The 20,292-nt window shown below is 40.7% G+C and overlaps 1 protein-coding gene and 1 pseudogene across 1 annotated transcript; one reads left to right on the top strand and one right to left on the bottom strand.

The window, feature by feature from the left end:
• Positions 1 to 9,640: 9,640 nt before the first annotated feature.
• Positions 9,641 to 10,737, top strand: LOC147459475 (uncharacterized). Its single transcript, XM_086511597.1, has 3 exons — positions 9,641 to 9,776; positions 9,872 to 10,147; positions 10,217 to 10,737. Exons 1-3 carry the CDS (start codon positions 9,641 to 9,643, stop codon positions 10,735 to 10,737), a joined length of 933 nt encoding a protein of 310 aa, XP_086367723.1.
• A 5,560-nt stretch (positions 10,738 to 16,297) lies between these two features.
• On the bottom strand, positions 16,298 to 16,867 carry LOC147459474 (large ribosomal subunit protein eL6 pseudogene; annotated as a pseudogene).
• Positions 16,868 to 20,292: the final 3,425 nt, after the last annotated feature.

Genomic DNA, 20,292 nt, shown 5'->3' with positions numbered 1-20,292 from the left:
TACAAGCACCTTCAAGTTCTTGTACGATTCTCCGTTTTGTAAAAACTCTGGCTCTCTAAGTATTTGCGTCATTGCGTCATTGTATTGAATGGTCTTTGCGTCCACTCCAGGTACGTATGCTCTAGGTATGTTCTCACAAGCAGAGACGACGAGCACCTCTCTCTCTCTCTCTATCTATCTACTTGTCCATGTTTTCTACTCCATTCATTCAATATTAAGTTTAAATGTTCGTGTGTTTAATGCATGTATGGATGATGAGGAGTTTCTTTCTTCTTTGTCACCCCAGTAGAGACAGTGGTAGGCAGCCAATATGCCTAGCCCACAATCATTAGTCTCTTTTTGTCATAGCTTATGTATTATGAGACGACTTTTATACGTCTTTTTGAAAACTATGTATATTTTTTAAATAATCACAATGGTTTGTAACTATTACATTTGCAAAGATTAACAATCAAGTGATTTTGCCTATGTGTACAATTGTCATTGATTTACTTTCATCAATTCACGCTTGTCAATTTTGTATCTTTATTTTGCAAACAATATGTACTATGGATGACGGAGTTAATGATTATATTGTCTTGTGGGTGACTATTTTGGGTCTATATTTACCTTTGCACTTTTTTTCAAAGGTAAATAGACAAATGAAACTTTCAATATGGTTGATGGTTGAATGCCCTACCACCAAAAACTTTTCCTCTTGAGCGTCGCTATATAAGGCTCTGCAACGTCGCTATTGATGGCTCTGCAGCGTCGCTATAGTCGTCGCTATATAGCGATGTTTATAGTGACGCTTATAGCGACTGTCACAGCGACGCATATAGGAAAGATTCTTGTAGGTCTCATCTATATTCATCTGTAGCAGCAAAGATCTTCCCATGTACCTTAAGTAGCAGGGGACTTTTTGATCTTCCCTCCATCACCTCAAAGGTGCTTTTCCCATGGAAGTATGTACAGTGTTATTGTAAGCATATTCCACTAAAGGTAAGTACTTCTCCCATTGGGAATTTTGATCTACTTCTGTGACATAAGCTTTTAGTAGATCAAGAATTGTTAAGTTAGCTATTTCACTTTGGCCATCCGTTTGGGGGTGATAGGCCAAAGAGGAGTTTAGCCTTGTACCTAAATTCTCAAAGAGACCCTTCCAGAAATTACTGGTCATTCTAGGATCTCTATCTGACACTCTGGACATTGGCAATCCGTGGTACTTGAAGGACTTCCTTGTATCGACACTCTTAGCGACGCCGGGGGTTATAAAAACCCAATGTATGTCCGTCGCTAAACGCGTCACAAGAGCACACAACCTCTTATAGTGGATCGAGGTAGCTACAGGGAAGTCCCTAGTGACGAGGAAGGTCGGAAATATTTGTGCCTCGGTCCGGGTAGAAACAAATTACAAGGACTAATTTAATTTGAGCACACTTAGAACTTGAAGGCTCATAGGAACAATGGACATGTATATCCATTTAGTACTTACGAGAAAAGATATTCATAAAGATAACATGATGGTGCTACTTTGATCGAAGCTAAAAGAAACCTTCACACTCGTCATTAAAACAGTTCCCACAGACCGCAACAATCAAATAAGAGGTTTTTTGCAAGTTGCTCTTTTCGGCAATAATAGCAACAATAATATTTCTCCTTGGTGCAGCACAATAAAAAACAAGGTCGCTGAAGGTTGGGGCATGCTCGGTTAAAACTATGGACCGACTTTGAGCAAAGCCTCCATGCCTGGTGGTCCGGAAGCAGCGGTGAGGTGATGAAATTGTCCATCGTATACATTGTAGTCAGTTATCATGGTAGTCTCACACAGTAGAGGTCTCTCATTCGTGTCGGGCAGATGCTCAAAATCTTCTGCTAACTACAGCAGTTTACTTAGGATATGCAAAAGATCCAACCCATGCGCTGCAAGTTGACTATTGTTGGACTGCTATGGTTTGCACAGTGGTAATCGAGTGTGCTCTACCCTCTTCCCTGCAATCTGCTCGTCGACCTTACGTCCTGCTTTCCCGCTCACATAATCTCCACTCCTCTCCTTGCTCGTCAACTTTGCGCCCTACAACTAACTATAGCAGAGATTGGACGAACAGGCAGATTGCAACCGGCTATGTATATCAAAAGCATCAACCCTACAGAGAATAAACCATGCCAAACTTGCGTAGGTAATTTGTTTATGGTGCACGTTGTAGGCAAAAACTGAGTGCCTCCCTATTATGAGCAATAAAGGCCGCAAATATTGTCACGGGAACCGAATAATAGAGATCGATAGAAACAGATAGAGAAAGAGATCTTTGTATTGATGAATCTTTGTAGAGTTTTGATACAACAGAGGAGAAAAATATATGGGCGCACTCCGTTGTACGGAGCTCGAACCTCCCGACCACCCCCGAGCTTCAGTTCGCTTGCATGCAGCGTCTCACTCGCACTCGCACTCGCACTCTCACTCTCACTCTCACTCTCACTCGCACTCGCACTCTCACTCGCAGAAGAGAGAATGGTGAATGATCCCCAAATGCACCACCCGTCGTGCTTTTATCCTTCTTTTCCTCGAAAAGCCTGCACGATTTTCGTACCAAGTATACCTGCGAGAATAATATAAGAACGTGATCGCTAAGCGATCAGTAAAGGTTAGATTTCTATCATGACACTTTGCACAGATCCTGTTTCACACATTGATTTCTGCATCGCTTACAAAATAGCCAAAAGAACATACTCGTGCAACCAATTCAACATGATAATCAAAGTAAAAAAACATAATTATATACCTTCATAATCTCAATTGTCATACTCTACCATGAAGAAACAATCCACTTCTTGGTTGATAGCAGGGAGAACTGTATGATGTTGTATGTCTCTCTGTCCCTGTGTACACTACACTGCTGCTGCCTTCTGTTTGTTTTCATCATAACTTTTACAAACAAACTCAGAACAGAGCAATCCAGGTACTCAAAACGACGGGAATAGGTCTAGTCTACAAGGCAGGGTGGACAGAATTGCGAAAAACATCTTTGTTTGGCTAAAAACACAACTTTTAGGTCGCGACTCATAAAAGCTCTATTTTTGGATCTCCACTACTTTTTCCACTTATTTTAAGTCTACCCATGCATTTTAAGCTAAAACACATAAATATAAAATATTGATATTAATAAAAATCTCAATTTTACTGTTCATAGACAGACTATCTGTTATTCATTAATCTTTATCAAATCCGTCTTTAGTGTATTATTTAAAAAAATATATATATATGTTCTCTCTTAATATCTCAACTCATTCGTATAAGCTCTATTTAATAGATTATTCAACAATCTTTCAAATCGTACTAACGAAAGATATGCCCTGCTACATTCTTTTCGACTTTAAGAACTTCAAAAACTAGTCCTATTACATTCTCCCCTTATCAAAATTAACTTTGTCCTCAGAGTTGGTCTAAAGAGAGGAAAATTCTGTTTGCAAAACACTAAGATCAATCCATGATGCATCCTCTACTGGATAGTTCTGCCACTTAACCAAATTTTCCACAATGTCTCTATTTCTCAGATGTTTAAAACGCCTATCTAGTACTAAGTCTGGTTCTACAGTCAATGGTCCGTCATCTTTCAACTTAGAGTTGTCCTCTAAAACATGATGCACATTAGGAACATACTTTTTCAATAAACTCACATAGAATACATGATGCACTTTAACATGAGAAGGCAATTCCAATTTGTAACCTAATGAACCAATGCGCTTCAAAATTTTAAATGGACCAACAAATCGTGGAGACAATCTTCTATCATTTCCAAGAATCAAACGAGACTTCTCAGGAATAACCTTTAAAAAACCATATCACCAGTTTCATACTCCACAACACGATGTTTCTTGTCATAATACAGTTTATGTCTCTTTTGAGATTCTCTAATATTCCCCCTGATTTTGGCCAACTCGCTATCCATTTTCTCAAGCATCTCACGTGACAGTTCTACCTTATTCCTCGAATTAAGAAAATGAATAGGTGTAGGATAGTTATAGCCATACATTGCCTCAAACGGAGTCATCCTAATAGATGAATGATATGAACTGTTATATGCAAATTCAACCACCAAAGGCAGATATTCATTCCAATTAGATTGGTTTTCATTGACATACATTTGTAACATATCTTCTAGAATACGATTCACTCTCTCCGTTTCCCCATCTGTTTGAGGATGAAAAGCAGTAGACATGCGTAACTGGGTACGTATAGAGTCAAAAGTCGCTCTCCAGAAATTAATGAGAAGTGAACTTAGAATCTCTGTCAGACACTATGCTCTTGGGCATGCCATGCAAACGAAATATCTCTTTCATAAACAAGTATGCAATGGTCAATGCAGTATAAATTATTTTTACAGGAAAGAAGTGAGCTTGTGTTGTGAGTCTATCTACCACCAGAAAGATCGAATCATACCCTCCACGAGTAGTAGGAAGTCTAATGATAAAGTCCATGGATATACACTCCCACTTCTGTAAAGGAATGTCTAAGGGTTGAAGGTCACCAGGCATCCTCTTATGCTCAATCTTAACTTGTTGACATTGAAAGCACTCACACACATAATTCTTAACATCCAATTTCATATGCAGCCAAAAGAATAAGGTTTTAATTTTTTCATATGTCTTATTTAATCCAAGATGACCACAAAAAGGTGAATTATGACACTCATGCAGAATTTGACTCTTAAAAGCAGAATTTGCAGGAATACACAAGCGGTCATAATAATACAGATTTTTCTTATACAAGTGATATCTGTTCTCATACCTCTCACCAATATTCTCACTCAAGAATTTCAAAATAGGCATATAAAAAGAATCATTTTCAACTTCAGCATGCATATCATCAATCAAATTGAATCGCACAACAGTCAACAAATTACCCATGGGCATACGACTCAATGCATCTGCAACTTTATTTTCTTTTTCACACAAATACTTCAAATCAAAGTCATACTCAGCCAGTAATTCAATCCATCTTCTTTGTCTGTTATTTAACAATGGATGAGTGAAAATATACTTCAAGTTTTGATGATCAGTACGCAATTCAAATTTTACACCAAGCAAGAGATGACGCCAATGCTTCAATGCATGAACAACAGCAAGCAATTCTAGATCATGTGTTGCATAGTTCAATTCATGTCGTCTTAATTTCCTAAACTCATATGCAACTACTCTTCCTTCTTGTGTCAAAACACAACCTAATTGTTAACCACTAGCGTCACAGGACACAACAAATGGTTTGCCCATCTCAGGAACTTTTAAAACATAATTTTCCGCTATTTTAGCCTTCAAGGTCTCAAAAGCAGTCTCACAGCTAGAAGTCCACACAAAACCCTTGTCTTTCTTGGTCAATTCGGTCAAAGGACTTGGTATCTTAGAGAAATCTTTAATGTGTGCTCTCTCATATTGTGCTAGACCCATAAAGCTTCTTACATCTCTTACTAACATAGTCTTAACTTTATCAAGATCAATGTGAATCCCCTCTTTAGAAATCACTCTTCCCAAATACACAATCTGATCCTTTGCAAAAGAATACTTACTTGCTTTGGCATACAATTTATGTTCATGCAAAACCTCAAATGTTTTCTTTAAGTGCAATGCACGATCTTCTTCATTCGTAGAATACACAAAAATATTATCCAAGAATACCAGAATGAAGTCATCAAGATACGGGTGAAAAATATTATTCATTAAGCAGATGAAAGTTGTTGGTGCATTAGTCAAACCAAAAGCAAGAACTCTAAATTCATAATGTTCATAACGTGTACGAAAAGAAATCTTTAGAATGTCCTCGACCTTAATGCGGATTTGATGGTAGTCAGAACGAAGATCAACCTTTGAAAATATTGTGGAACCACTCAAATGACTAAGCAGTTCATCTATGTGAGGAAGAGGATATTTGTTCTTAATGGTCTTTTTGTTTAATCCCCTATAGTCGATGCATAACCTATATATACCATCCTTTTTCTTTTGGAATAACACAGGACAACCCCAAGGAGATACACTAGGTTTAATGAAACCCTTTTTCAAAAGATCATCAAGTTGTATCTTGAGCTCTTTAAGCTCATCAGTATCGAACCTGTATGGAGATCTGGAATAAGGTGTCGCTCTTGGATATAGATCTATGGCATGGTCTACCGCTCTAGGCGGAGGTATACCAGGAAGATCGTCCGGAACACATCCTTAACTTCATGTAAGAGATCCTCTATAAATTCTCGATTTGTCTCTTTATGTTTATCCCCAGATTCTCTTTAATCTCATTAGCAAACACAAGCAACGTCTCACACAAGCAAACACAAGCAACGTCTCATACTCTTATCTAAGTCACCTTATCAATTCCATTGCCAAAACTAGATTTAGAATCTCTTTCTTTCCACAAAGAGTGTGACTTATCATCATCAAATGATTAAAGATATATTTTTTTTTCTTAACAATCAATCAAATCATGATTTTCAATGATCTAATTGATACCAATGATAACGTCATGCATATCAATGTTTATGTTATAGAAATAATCTTTATGATTTCGACTCTTCAAAGAAAAAAAAAAACAAATTTTCTACTAACTCTTTCGTGGAACTATTATTACCACTAGTTAAGTCCACAAGTCTTTTAACTTCTCGATTTAATTTCAAGTTTAATTTCTCAATCAATTTAGACGATAAGAAGCAATGAATACTATCCAAATCAATTAAGAAATTCAAATTTTAATCTCAACTTCTACGCATAAATTCGATCTCACAGAAGCTTTCAAAGGACGTATCAAAGACATAAAACATCACAAAGAAGAGGTAGATGACTTACCTTTATCGTACGCATCGCCAAAAGTCTCCAATTGAGCCATCTTGGTACGTATTGTCTTATCGGTCACCTTGCTCGAGCATTCGAAAGTCTCGTGGTCGTGTTCTCGATATTGAAAGTATAATCCAAATCTTTGAGTTCTTCAATCCACGCTTCTAAATCTTCGCATATCTTTCTTATGCCATCAAACTCTTTAAGCTTAGCCTTCGTTAAGAATGATTTGTTTGTCGCTTCTCCCATATCGTCATCGTTTCTTTTGGCGGTACCCCAACGCCGCCACCATGATTATATGTTTCCAGGTGGATTAGCATGGTTTTCACCTTCATGTTGGCCATCAAGGTCTACATAGATATCAAGCTCTCGTGCTGCTTTGCCCCGTAGAGCCTCAGCACGCTCCCGATTTACAATTTTCATATCTTCTCATAGTCGCCGAATCAAGTCTTCTTGCTCCTTCATCCTCCTCTCGTATCCTTCCATGTCCAGAATCAACCGCTTGCTCTGATACCAATTGTCACGGGAACCGAATAATAGAGATCGATAGAAAAAGATAGAGAAAGAGATCTTTGTATTGATGAATCTTTGTAGAGTTTTGATACAACAGAGGAGAAAAATATATGGGCACACTCCGTTGTACGGAGCTCGAACCTCCCGACCACCCCCGAGCTTCAGTTCGCTTGCATGCAGCGTCTCACTCGCACTCGCACTCGCACTCTCACTCTCACTCGCACTCGCACTCGCACTCGCAGAAGAAAGAATGGTGAATGATCCCCAAACGCACCACCCGTCGTGCTTTTATCCTTCTTTTCCTCGAAAAGCCTGCACGATTTTCGTACCAAGTATACCTGCGAGAATAATATAAGAACGTGATCGCTAAGCGATCAGTAAAGGTTAGATTTCTATCATGACACTTTGCACAGATCCTGTTTCACACATTGATTTCTGCATCGCTTACAAAATAGCCAAAAGAACATACTCGTGCAACCAATTCAACATGATAATCAAAGTAAAAAAACATAATTATATACCTTCATAATCTCAATTGTCATACTCTACCATGAAGAAACAATCCACTTCTTGGTTGATAGCAGGGAGAACTGTATGATGTTGTATGTCTCTCTGTCCCTGTGTACACTACACTGCTGCTGCCTTCTGTTTGTTTTCATCATAACTTTTACAAACAAACTCAGAACAGAGCAATCCAGGTACTCAAAACGACGGGAATAGGTCTAGTCTACAAGGCAACGTGGACAGAATTGCGAAAAACATCTCTGTTTGGCTAAAAACACAACTTTTAGGTCGCGACTCATAAAAGCTCTATTTTTGGATCTCCACTACTTTTTCCACTTATTTTAAGTCTACCCATGCATTTTAAGCTAAAACACATAAATATAAAATATTGATATTAATAAAAATCTCAATTTTACTGTTCATAGACAGACTATCTGTTATTCATTAATCTTTATCAAATCCGTCTTTAGTGTATTATTTAAAAAAATATATATATATGTTCTCTCTTAATATCTCAACTCATTCGTATAAGCTCTATTTAATAGACTATTCAACAATCTTTCAAATCGTACTAACGAAAGATATGCGCTGCTACATTCTTTTCGACTTTAAGAACTTCAAAAACTAATCCTATTACAAATATAGTGTTGTACTGATCGATTATGGTGCACGTGGGAGGCGAAAAAAGAGTGCCTCGCTAATTCTATCAGTAAGAGATGCTTTGATGACTATGATGTCGGGCGCTATAACATCCTGCTCTCACAAATCCGGAAGTTCATCAATGAGAGTTTGAGACTCGATGCCAAGTGTATGGAGGTCTTTGACTCCAAGTCAGGTATCTGGAGAGATGCGTGAAGCATAAGCTCTGTGATGTGATGGAATTCACAATCAGTGAGCACGATCCTCTCATTCAAAAGGTGCATATTGTAGTGGCGGCCTTCACTTTTTTCTTATATATATGGTTATAGGGGTGCAAAACTCCATCGTTTATCACCTCTATATGACTTGCATAGTTCAACGCTCCATTTAAAAATCCATATCACTAATCTTTAAGCAATCCAAAAACATGTTAAATTTTGTGTGACCATGCATACAACGAAAGTCCACAAAGATAAAGACTACTTAGATTTATTTACGATTGTGCTTTGATACCATGTTGATGAGGGAGGAAGACCGCGACGAGAGAAGAGGAGGGAGAGAGAACTCAAGAATTGCAAGCCCCAAAGTGTATGTAGAGCATACACTGAGTACACATATATAGTGGGGACTCCTTGCTATATATAGCATAAGTGTGGGCTCTCTATATAGCTCCAACACCATATTCTTCCACCCCATGATTGAGTTGTGAGGCCACCAATTAAGGTTTCTCTCTCAAATAAGCATTTGGGATTGTCTAATGAGGTATTGAAGATTCCATGAAATGATCTCGATGACAAAGATTTGATGTTTAAAACTAGGGTCTTTAACGGGGCGAATGAGCCCTGTATCTTCGCATTGGGAGTGAGACTACACCAAACCATCGCACACACAAGAGATTTGACTTAATCTTGGTCCTATTTTTAAGCGATGCAAGCAATGAAGCTTAGTTATCAGTTCAAATGAGTGATAACTAGGAGTGAAGAGAACTGAATTTGTCATACAGTAAATTTTGGAAATGATATGAACTCAATAGATTCTTTGTAGAAGCAAACGTAAAGAAGAGAAACGCAAAGCCCTCCTCCTTTCATGTCCAGAAGAGGCACAAAAGGTAATTAATCTTCTAGTATGGCATATAGCTAACACCTAGCAGTGTTTGCCTGATCTCGAGAATCCAAACCTGGAATTTGGAATGTCGAAGGTGAAGCGGATACCCTGCTGTTGGATGTTACCGATTACTGTCCTGTCACGCCCAGCTGGGGCCATGTTGAGGCAAAGGCGCTTGTCCGTGCCAACACGCTCAATGGGTGCAATCACATTGGCTGGAGGTAGCTGAAGGTCTGCCCCTTGAGCAAAATGGAGAACAATCCAAGGAACGCCGGTATACACTAGGTGGCCTTGGCGGCCCTTTGCGAGGTAGCAGGTGTCGAAGATGGGCTCGAAAGGGTCTGCGGGGCGGAGGTGGGTGGCATTGGCGGAGATGACTTTTCGGAGAGCATCGCGGAGTGCATTGTATGCAAGGGGGGGCAAGGTAGTGATGGAGGTGCCGGAGTCGATCATGGTGCCACCTTCGCCCGTGCGGGGGTTGATTTGGAAGAGGTAAGTGGGAATCGGAAGACGAAAGCCACCGACGCTAATTCCCTCGAGGGTGACGTAGTAGTGAGTCTGCAAGGGGTTAGGGACGAGTGGAGTGAAGACTGTGTCGGGTGTGAAGGGTGCGCCGAAGGTGAGGGTGGAGTTGGAAGACGAGAACATGAGGGGCAGGCAGTAGGAGAATGTGCTTGGGAGGCCGCTCTTCTGGAGCTGAGAGGGAAGGGAGAGGGTGCCGGTGCCCAAGCCCAGCACTCCGGCCGCCCCCACAAAACTGCCATTGCTGGCGGTGCTGCAGCCGAAGGCCATGTTGGGGAAGCTGTGGCCAGAGCCCAGCGTGAGAGTATCGGTGATGAGCGTGCCGGAAGTGGTAGAGCCGTCGAAGTAAGTCATCTCGTACTCGCACAAGGCGCTGCGAGTGGGGGAAAAGGGGAGGCAGGATGTGGGGACGGGAACTTCGGCGCAAAGCGGCGAGCGACAGCTGACATTGCGGTTTGTGGAGGAGGCTACCGGGTTAAAGATGGTCTGGTCAAGCTGCTGGAAGCAAGATCGGCAGGGCTGGCACTGGATCCAAGAGAGGTCGCTGCCGGTATCGATGATCATGTAGAGATCGCGGGTTTGACCGCTGCCGACAGTGAGCCTCGCAAAGTAGCTGCCCGTGTCTGCAAGCTGAAAGCCGGAGGTGACAGGCATCTCTAGTGCAGCCTCTTGTAGCCGTCGGTCGCGCTGCTTCTCTCGCTCGTAGGCAGCTGTCCACCGGTCTCGATCGGGGGCTGCCCCACTGTGAATGGTTGCTGTTGCTGGGTATGTACTGCGGCCGTCGCCCCACCCTGTTTGCGTTAGTTGTGCTTGGGCTGCAAAGAGTCCGGCCAGGCCGGCCAGCGTGAGCAGCAGTAATACAAAACGCGCATCCATTCCAAATGAGGTTTGACTCTTGAGAGTGCTTGTGCGGTTCGCGCTGAGATCAAATACTACTCATGGATATGCATGGATGCGCTCCAAAATACTTTTGCTCGACTAGCCCCTGAAAAAAATAACACACTCGTGGGTACAAGAACCCCAATTCTATAAATTCCACATGTCGCAATCCCACGATAGTACGTCGGTGGTCGGTCTTCCCGATTTTTGTTAGACTTCTCCTTGACCTTTTTTCTAGCGAGAGAAAACATGACACACTTAGAGCTGTGTCATAGCTTGGACCCAAGGGGTACAAGAACCGCTGTTCTAGAAATTTCACATTTCTTTTGAAGAACCTCGAAGCATTGCTCCTGTTGGCAGTGATTGAAAAAAGTCAAATACTTATGAAATTCCTTGGAATCTCAAGTGCGCTCCGTCCGCTGTCCTTTTCCTTGCAGTTCCCATCACCCATTGTCCTCAATGCCTCCACTGGCCCGAAGTGAAACTTCCAAGTAGCACGCAACCCCATTGGTGCTCCCTCTCTCTCTCTCTCTCTCTCTCTCTCTCTCTCTCTCTCTCTCTCTCTCTCTCTCGTTGCATAGATGCTGGGTAAATTGATTTTTATACACTATTGATAAACCTGCCAAATGTGGGAAACTATGTGTGGATATCGTGCGGAGGGGGGGTTTACCTCTCATGCCCCGTGAGATGTGCATAGAGAGATCAATTGTCAGAGGCTATTGATGAACCTACCAAATGAGGGTGAGCATGTGTGGACACCAGGAGGAGGAGAAAGAGAGAGAGAGAGAGAGCAAGAGAGAACGCTCTGCTCCGCTCTTTGCTCCCCCTTCTCTCCCTCCATCCACGCCACCTAGCCCCTCAATTACCTGCCCAAGACAATGACTATAGCCTACCAAACATCACGTGGAATCCAAACAACCCGTCGTTTAGTGAATACCATTTGTCCAATGCCACCTATAGGCTACCAAAGTTGTCAAGAGAGAGAGGGAGAGAGAGAGATGGTATGACAACCACTTCATAAATTCTCTTCCTCCTTGTGTGTGGACACCATGTGAAGGGGGAGAGGAATTTACCATTGACGGCCCGTGACGAGTGCATACACACACACAGAGAAGGCCTTGCCCCGCCCTTTTCCCCCCTTGAGCCACTCAAATCTCTACCCAAGACAACGAGTCCAACCTGCATACATTGCATGGAGAGAGAGAGAGAGAGAGAGAGAGAGAGAGAGAGAGAGAGAGAGATGGCATGGTAGCTACTTCACAGCTTGTCTTCCTCCACATGTGTGGTTAGGCCTACTTCCTTCTACCATCACCCTTCCTCTTCCTTCTAAAATTGATGAGCCCATTTTTTTATTTTATTTCAGTATTACTTCCTTCTACTAACACCCTCGTCTCTAATTGATACCCTCATTTTTAGAGGGGATCTACGACTGAAAATTGTTGTTGCTTTTCGTCGAAACTATTGATTGCGAATGTGAACTTGATGTAAACTAGATGTTAACTTAGGCAAATGGAGCTCGTTGTGAACTTGCATGTAGATGACACATATTTAGGCATTATGGGAAAAATGCACAAAAATGGGACTATTCTTCTCGTTCTCTATTTCTTGAGAAGAGGCACGAACAATGTAAAAGAATGCGTGTTGTGTTTGTATGAAGTTTCCAGTGGTTTGCATAGACTAGTAAAGATCACATATGAGCCTAAGCTTTTGAGTCTCCAAACTACAAACTTGTTCGCATGTGAATACTATTGAAGCTTCATCCTCGATCATGATTCTCTTGGAGTAGGCATTGTCAAAACAAAACTTCAAGCCCAAACTCTAGGTTGAGTCTTGTCTAAAATGTACAAGGTAATCAACTATGTGTCATTCTTTGTTGTGCTGACAAAGTCAAAAAAGGGAGTGTTATAATTATACACAATCTTTGGGATTATCTTCTACACACTACAAACATGTTCATTGATGATAAAAGTCTGAATTTCAATCCTCTGGCGAACTAGATTATTCAAGAAAGTGTTGAGATTTTGGCTCAAACTTGAGATTAAGGGCCATTGTATAAACACTCTAGAATGGAGATGCCAAAGGCCGCATGCTCCCAACTTTTGGAGTCCAAATCTTAGGCCACAACATAGTCTCCGAGTCCAAAGGCCAAAACATGCTTCTAAGGCTTTCTTATTCAAACTTGAGGCTAAAACCTTTCAAACAATCAACACAATATTAAGCCAATCCATTTATTTGAACTTAAGAAGATTCCCTTTCCTTATGCTTTCCAAGCTTGCTCTTAGAGTCCAAAGGCGAAAGCATGATTCCAAGCCTTCCTCGTTCAAATTTGAGGCCGATTACTTTCAAACAATAAACACAACATTAGGCCGTTTGAACTTGAGACCAATCCCCTTTAGCATGCTTCCCAAGCTTTCTCTCGGAGTCCAAAGTACAATTCCAAGCCTTGCTCTTTCAAATTGGAGGTAGATCTCAACCAATAAACACAAAATTAGACCAATCAATCTTGATTTTGATCCTTCTTCCCAACTTGGTTTGAAATTGAGGCCGATTGCAAGCTTGCTCGTTCAAACTTGACTTCCAAATTGTCCCTTCAGCATGCTTCCCAATCTTGCTCTCAGAGTCCAAAGGCCAAAGTATGATTCCAAGCCTTGCTCGCTCGAATTGGAGGAAGATTCCTTTTATACAATCAATACAACCTTAGGGAAATCGAACTTGAGTTCGATCCTTCTTCCCATCTTGGTTTGAACTTGAGGCCGATCGCAATCTTGCTCGTTCGAATTTCACTTTCAAATTGGTGTGAGCTTACTTTAATTTGAATTCAAATATGAGGCGGATATCAAAAATGACGAGTGGGAGCGGCCTCTACCATCACTGTGAATCTCCTTGGCAATTCGCTCAAACCAATCACCTTACAAGCCCACACCGTCACTGCGCATCTTCTTGGCAGTTCACACAAACCCTTTGCCACAGAGGCACACGCCATGGCCGGTGCGTAGCAGATGGGGATGGCATTTTGGTTGTTTCATGGTGTGTAGATAGGAGGAGGGCACCATAAAACACTGCGCATCTGCTTGGCAGCTCGCACAAACCTTTCACCACAGAGGCACCTGCCATGCAGCAGATGGGGATGGCATTTGGGTTGTTGCATGGTGTGTAGTCAGGCGGAGGGCACCATAAAACACTTACAATATCAGCTTTCATGAGTGTAAAGACACCGCATGATGCGGATTTTTGCAGAGCATTCATGAGCAGAAAGTACCTTGAAAATATTTTCTCAATTCCACCGAGGGCTATCACTTTTAAACCTATCTGTGCTCCCCATTAGTGTTGCAGATGAAGATGGTAAGACCCGAACCGGGTAAGTTTATACCATGAGCAGCAACATGATGTAGACTAGTCTAGATAGAAGAACAGGGCCCAACTACAGCACCAGGTTGTTGTGATGGCATCTCATGATGCAAATCCCTGCCCAAACAGTCAACGGTGGTTCTTGTGAAACATTTCATGAGGAAACGCCGATGCGCAGAAAACGGGGATGGTGCTCGGATTGGTTGTAGCTCTAGCTCGGCCTAGTGACTTTGAATCTTACCCATAGTTTCTAAGGTGGCCAGTTTTGTGCTTGTTTCACTTAAGTTAGCCAACTACCCAATAAATAAATATGATATTTTCACACTATTACCTTGGGAGGCACAATGCTAGCTAGAAAATATTTTTAGTAAAGGAAATCTTGGGGAGCCATCATTGGTATTGAAGTTGTAACTCTCTCTCAACTCTCCTCGTCGGATAGATCTTTAAGGTCTCTTGGGATAGTTTACTACGATGTTAAATACCCTTCTTATTCTTATTCTTCTTCTTCTTCTCTTCTCTCTCTCTCTCTCTCTCTCTCTCTCTCTCTCTCACACACACACTCACACACACACACACACACACACACACACACACACACACACACACACACACACACACACACATCTATTAGATTTCATATTTTCCTTTTTGTATCTAGCAACGGTAGAGGTTCAAACTGAAGTTCAAGCCTTCTGCTTGTTGCTTTCTTCCTAGTAGGGCTTTATCATTTACCACTTTTGTACCTAGCCATGGTAGAGCCTCCAAACTTAAGTTTGAGTTTGGTCAGTCATCATTGGTACTAGAGTTGTAGCTCTCTCTCTCTCTCTCTCTCTCTCTCTCTCTCTCTCTCTCTCTCGCTCTCTCATCTGTTTTATATTTTCCTTTTTTGTACGTAGCAAGGGTAGAGGCTCGCACTTAAGTTGAAGCCTCTTACACGTCTTTTTCTAGGCTTTAGCATCACATTCTAACATTTTTGTACCTAGCCATGGTAGAGGCTCGAACTTAATTTCGAGCATGCACTCCTTTACATATACATGCCATGATAGAAGCTTGGTACTTTAGAACGTTCTTTTTATATCTAAAATCTCTATGCTAAATAGATTGGTTTCTATGTATAAGTTCATTTTTCACCTCTAACTAGAACCAAGTATACATTTTTCCCTCCAAAAAGACCACTAACTTAAACAAGTTTCATTGTTGTATTCGAAAAACTCGTTTAAAGAGAAGTTATTGTTCTAGGTAAACAACACTAAACTCTATCCAATAGACCTCCAAGTGTCCTAAATTGGACTCATTAACAATCATCAAACTTTTTCTAACTGACCTCCAAGTGCACTAATGTCCTTATTATGTTATGACTATATCAAAGTTCATCATATCATCTAGAGAATATTATTAAGTTATGGGAATCTTCAAATAGATAAAGTAGGACACAATGAAGGTGCAATCTACAAAAATAAGGAATTGAATTGAGTGTGTCCACAAATAGACGACATATTGTAACGTACTATTACAGGAGAGAGACTAGACCAAAACTAGACCTCCTATTCATTAATCCGTCATCTCTCTTATAGCAAGAGAGGTTGGTTACATATTCCAAGAACCTACTAGTGTCCTCCCACACTAGGTGGTCGGACACACCTACAAGACCCACACACCACACCTCCCCCCTTAGGGAGAAAAAGATGGACATCTTTTTACAAGTTTGGACTGGGAAGGGACTCGACAGGAAGGGATCAACTCCAACTCCTCATCCGGGGGGAGTGATCATACAACGGCTTTGGGGCTAAGGGACTGAGCTTGGGGGCTGACTTGTCATCATGCCGACATCATCAAGGCATGGAACTTAAACATATCGCTTATGCAAACACTAGGTCGCTATCCCAATGAAATGGACAAGACGAGGAAGGACTGACTGAGGGTTAGGTGCGAAATTTTTTGCGACATACATCATCTCCATAAAGGGGTTCGGTGTGATCGAGTAAGACAAAGACTAGGAAAAACCTACTACAAAGAAAGAGACCTGCAGTGTGTGCGAAAGACAGCTTGCAGCTTGACTATTCATGACCCTCCTAGGTGATATTGTACCAAACAAACCCGCATGCAATTGCTGCGTGTTGTTATAGGTGTGGGCACTTGTTGTGGTTGAACGACCATTTCCTTCTTCTTCAGCTGGCACTGTTCCTCCATTCAGTTTGAAAGGGCCTGTAACCAGTAGCAAGCCAGAATCTAGCTGCTTCAAGAAGACAGCACGCTTGCCCTTGAAGTGACCAGCCAATAAGATGAGCAATGTTCCTGGGGTAATGTTGGCCCTGATCTTTGTCTTCTTGATTACTCGCTTGTTGCACAGAGGCTTCGGCACATCGTCTGTTGGGTAGAACTTGGGTGCCTTTCCAGTAGCAGGGGTGGCCACCTCCTTCTTGGCATGGGTCAGAAAGGATCCACCATGCTTGGCCTTGATTGCCCACAGGCCGCGCTTGTGGCAGACACGCGATCGTGAAAGGTGCCCAACGCCACGCACTAGCTCCTTGTTGCGAGGGGCTCTCACTGCAGACTTGGCCATTGCTCCAGCGATCTTCTGACCTCCTTAGTTCCTCTTCCTGATCGGAGCCCTCAGCAAGTGCAGGTTCGAAAGGCCACGTTTTTGCTGCGGCTCGATTCTGGCTATGGCGGAGAGAATGTACGAGAACTCCTTCTCTCTCTCTCTCTCTCTCTCTACCTACCCCACCTACCCCGTGTCAAGCAGGAACACCATCATTGACGCAGTGATCCCCCAAGAAAATAAAGAAAAGGTCTCTAACCAATCTTTGCCCGTCAACTCCACCAATGTAACGTACTGTTACAGGAGAGAGACGACCAAAACTAGACCTCCTATTCATTAATCCGTCATCTCTCTTATAGCAAGAGAGGTTGGTTACATATGCCAAGAACCTACTAGTGTCCTCCCACACTAGGTAGTCGGACACACCTACAAGACCCACACACCACAATATCAAACTACACAAAATAACTAAGCTTTTCAATAGCATATAAAAAATGGGACTTGAATAATTCTCAAAATTCCTCAATATGTCTTTCTAAAAACACTAGTTTTGTACCAAAACAGGACACTTAAGTGTCCTTTTACAAATTTAGATTAAATACTACTTGCATCAGATGGTTTATTTTAGAAAACCCTCTTGATATAATTAAAAATGTTAGCTAGAGGGTCTTTGAAAAATATAACCTTGCATTCTTGAATCTATCATGATCAAGAAATATACTCATCAAGTGGACCCCCATAAGATTGTGATAGATGCTTTGAAGAAATCAACTTTATAAGCTCAAGAAGAAATGAAGAGACCTTATAGAAAATTACGCACAACTTCTCTACAATTGTGATATAGAAAATTTCAAGTTTCACGTGCAAATAAATTAACTTGAGGGTATATAAAATAATGGGAAGTTATACGTATTTGATATGGCCATTTCAAGCATATCGTTGTATGCATAGCAAAAATATGTTTTTGATAGAAAGTGATGCCTATCCTATCCAATGAGGACTCAAGGTGGCAAGTAGTAGTGCTTTGGTAAGAAACAATTTTAGGATCATTTCAAATATTCAAAATTGCACGTGCATAAATTTTGATATTTTAATTCTTGAAACATAAGTATTCAAAACGTCAAATAACTTCAAACTTTCCATACATATCAACTAAATGTATCACAGTTCATTAAATGAATACAAATGGAATACCTAAAATCTTGGTTTCAATGTTATTGTGGAGGACTCAATATTTTCAAGAGTTTTTGCACAATCAAAATTTCAAGATAGAGTGTAAGCGAGAAGATTTAAGTAAGTTAGGGAGCCGAAAAAACTGTGGTTTCTTGGTTTTAACATATAAAGTAATTGGATGTTGTCAAATTGCACTAGAATAGCCCCAATTCCATGAGAGGACCTTTGAAAGGCCAAAATTATGCTCTTAGTCAAGACGTGCTGAAGTATGAAATTACATTTATAACTTGCAATTAAATTTGAAACTATTCCTTGAAGGTCATTCCATTGTTTAGTAACACTAAGTACTAGAACTTGTCTTTTAAAATTATAAAAATTCTCATCTCTACAAAAAGATATAAGAAATTTATGAAATTTTACAAAAAAGTACGAATTAGAAATTACCACAATTCTCTCCATAGGGCTTGTATTTTGACATGGAGAAAAATCCAATGTTTTCTTTCCCTCAGAACCAACCTATGGTAGAAGCAAGGTCTAAAAAACTTCTCTCTAGCTTGACAAATAGTTTGCCAAAACTTTGTAGGAAAACATGACACTTTAGTGTCTAATTAGAGAACTAGTGTTAAACTAGATGTGAACTCTAGTGTCCAATTAGAGGACTAGTGTTAAACTAGTGCTAAACTAGATGTGAACTCTGCAAACTATGTGTACTATATTATTGTGGTGTGAACTCAATGTGAGATCGTTGTACACTCAGTGTGAACTAAGATCACGGCGGGCTAGAACCACTTAATATAATGCTACCATTTTCCATGCCTATCAAAAACATTGCGTGGTAAAGCAATGGCCGTGGGAGGGGGAGGATGTAAGGTTGAATCCTACCCAACCCAACCCTTATTTTTTCCTCCAACTATATCGAATCGCCCATGATCAACAATCATATGGGATCGTTAATCCCTTAAAAAATGAGGGTTTCAAATAGAGAAGAGGACTATCACCCTCGGGGGGTTCAATATGTGTAAAACTACCATATCACGTGCGTTCAAGACATGTTTCTAAAACCCCTTATCTGTGAATTTTGTTAAGAATATAATGTACCCTTTTCTTTTAAAATCTGTAAATTTTTGTCAAATTTGAAAAAATAATACCCTTCTGTATATATATTTCTATAAGTTTCAAGAACTTTAAATACCCTTCTGTTGAACTCACGTGATAGGTTACATTTTTATTGGGTCACCTCTCCGGGCTATCACCCTACCTTTGGCCTTGTAAAGTTAATGAGACAGCCTACAAAAAAAATTGCTTATTAATTTTGATCAAGATTTGAATTAACTCAGAATAATACATGAAAACCTTAGAATATAGGGACATCCCACTAGAATATATAAAATTGTCAACTCAATGGGCGGCCTAGGGATTTCACTTACATGATAAAAAACACACGAACATGTTAATAACGTTGAGGTATGACTTTGAAAAACACAGGATCCATTTGAATGTTCACCTGACCTTCCTATTAGCCTGCAAAAAACACCCAAACAAATAGTCCCACTAGGCTTTTCCATATCCTGGTAGGCCCACTGGCAAGTTTTTGTCATATCCCAAGGGGGCCACCACAAAGAAAATATAAATAGCTCGATGGGTTTTCAGTAGGCTATCAAATCACACATTATCGGCTTGAATATGATCACATAAACTGTAATTATGTGAATATGATAATAATACATGGTAATCACAAAAAAATTCATGTGATCACGTGATTATTAAATCATGGATGGGTGCATGTAAATCACACTACGAGATTTGAGACCATTGACCCTACTTGTACCCTTAACACATGCTACAAAATTGTTGTCTACTTCTTCTTAGCAAGTCGCTTCCTCGGGGCTTTCTAGAAGCCATCCACAAGTTTTTAGAACTAGTTCTGCATGCAACATTCCAAAAAACATTTTGAATAGTTTCGAATTCTTAGAGACCCAAATGGCTTTTAGGACTACAACTCTGATTTTACAAATGTTTTCCTTAACTCTTTATCGTCTAAGCATCTGGAGACTAGTGCTAGGTCTCATCTAAAGCATGGGGTACCAATCTAGCAAATCACCCATTTTCATTCTCTTCCAATGAAGCTCTTCATCGCTAGGCATCCCCATATGAGGTGAGATATTGTTCTCTTTTTTCTGGTTACATTTGATGCATATGTCATCGCCAAGACCCCTCACTTTGGCATTCTCCCTGGTCATTAGAAAACCAAAAAGAATTTTTCAAAGTAAGAA

Source organism: Adiantum capillus-veneris, chromosome 4 (assembly GCF_014529385.1).
Source record: "Adiantum capillus-veneris isolate H3 chromosome 4, ASM1452938v2, whole genome shotgun sequence".
Classification (NCBI taxonomy): domain Eukaryota; kingdom Viridiplantae; phylum Streptophyta; class Polypodiopsida; order Polypodiales; family Pteridaceae; genus Adiantum; species Adiantum capillus-veneris.
The sequence above is the reverse complement of the archived record's forward strand: the minus strand, read 5'-3'. Positions and strand labels throughout refer to the sequence as shown.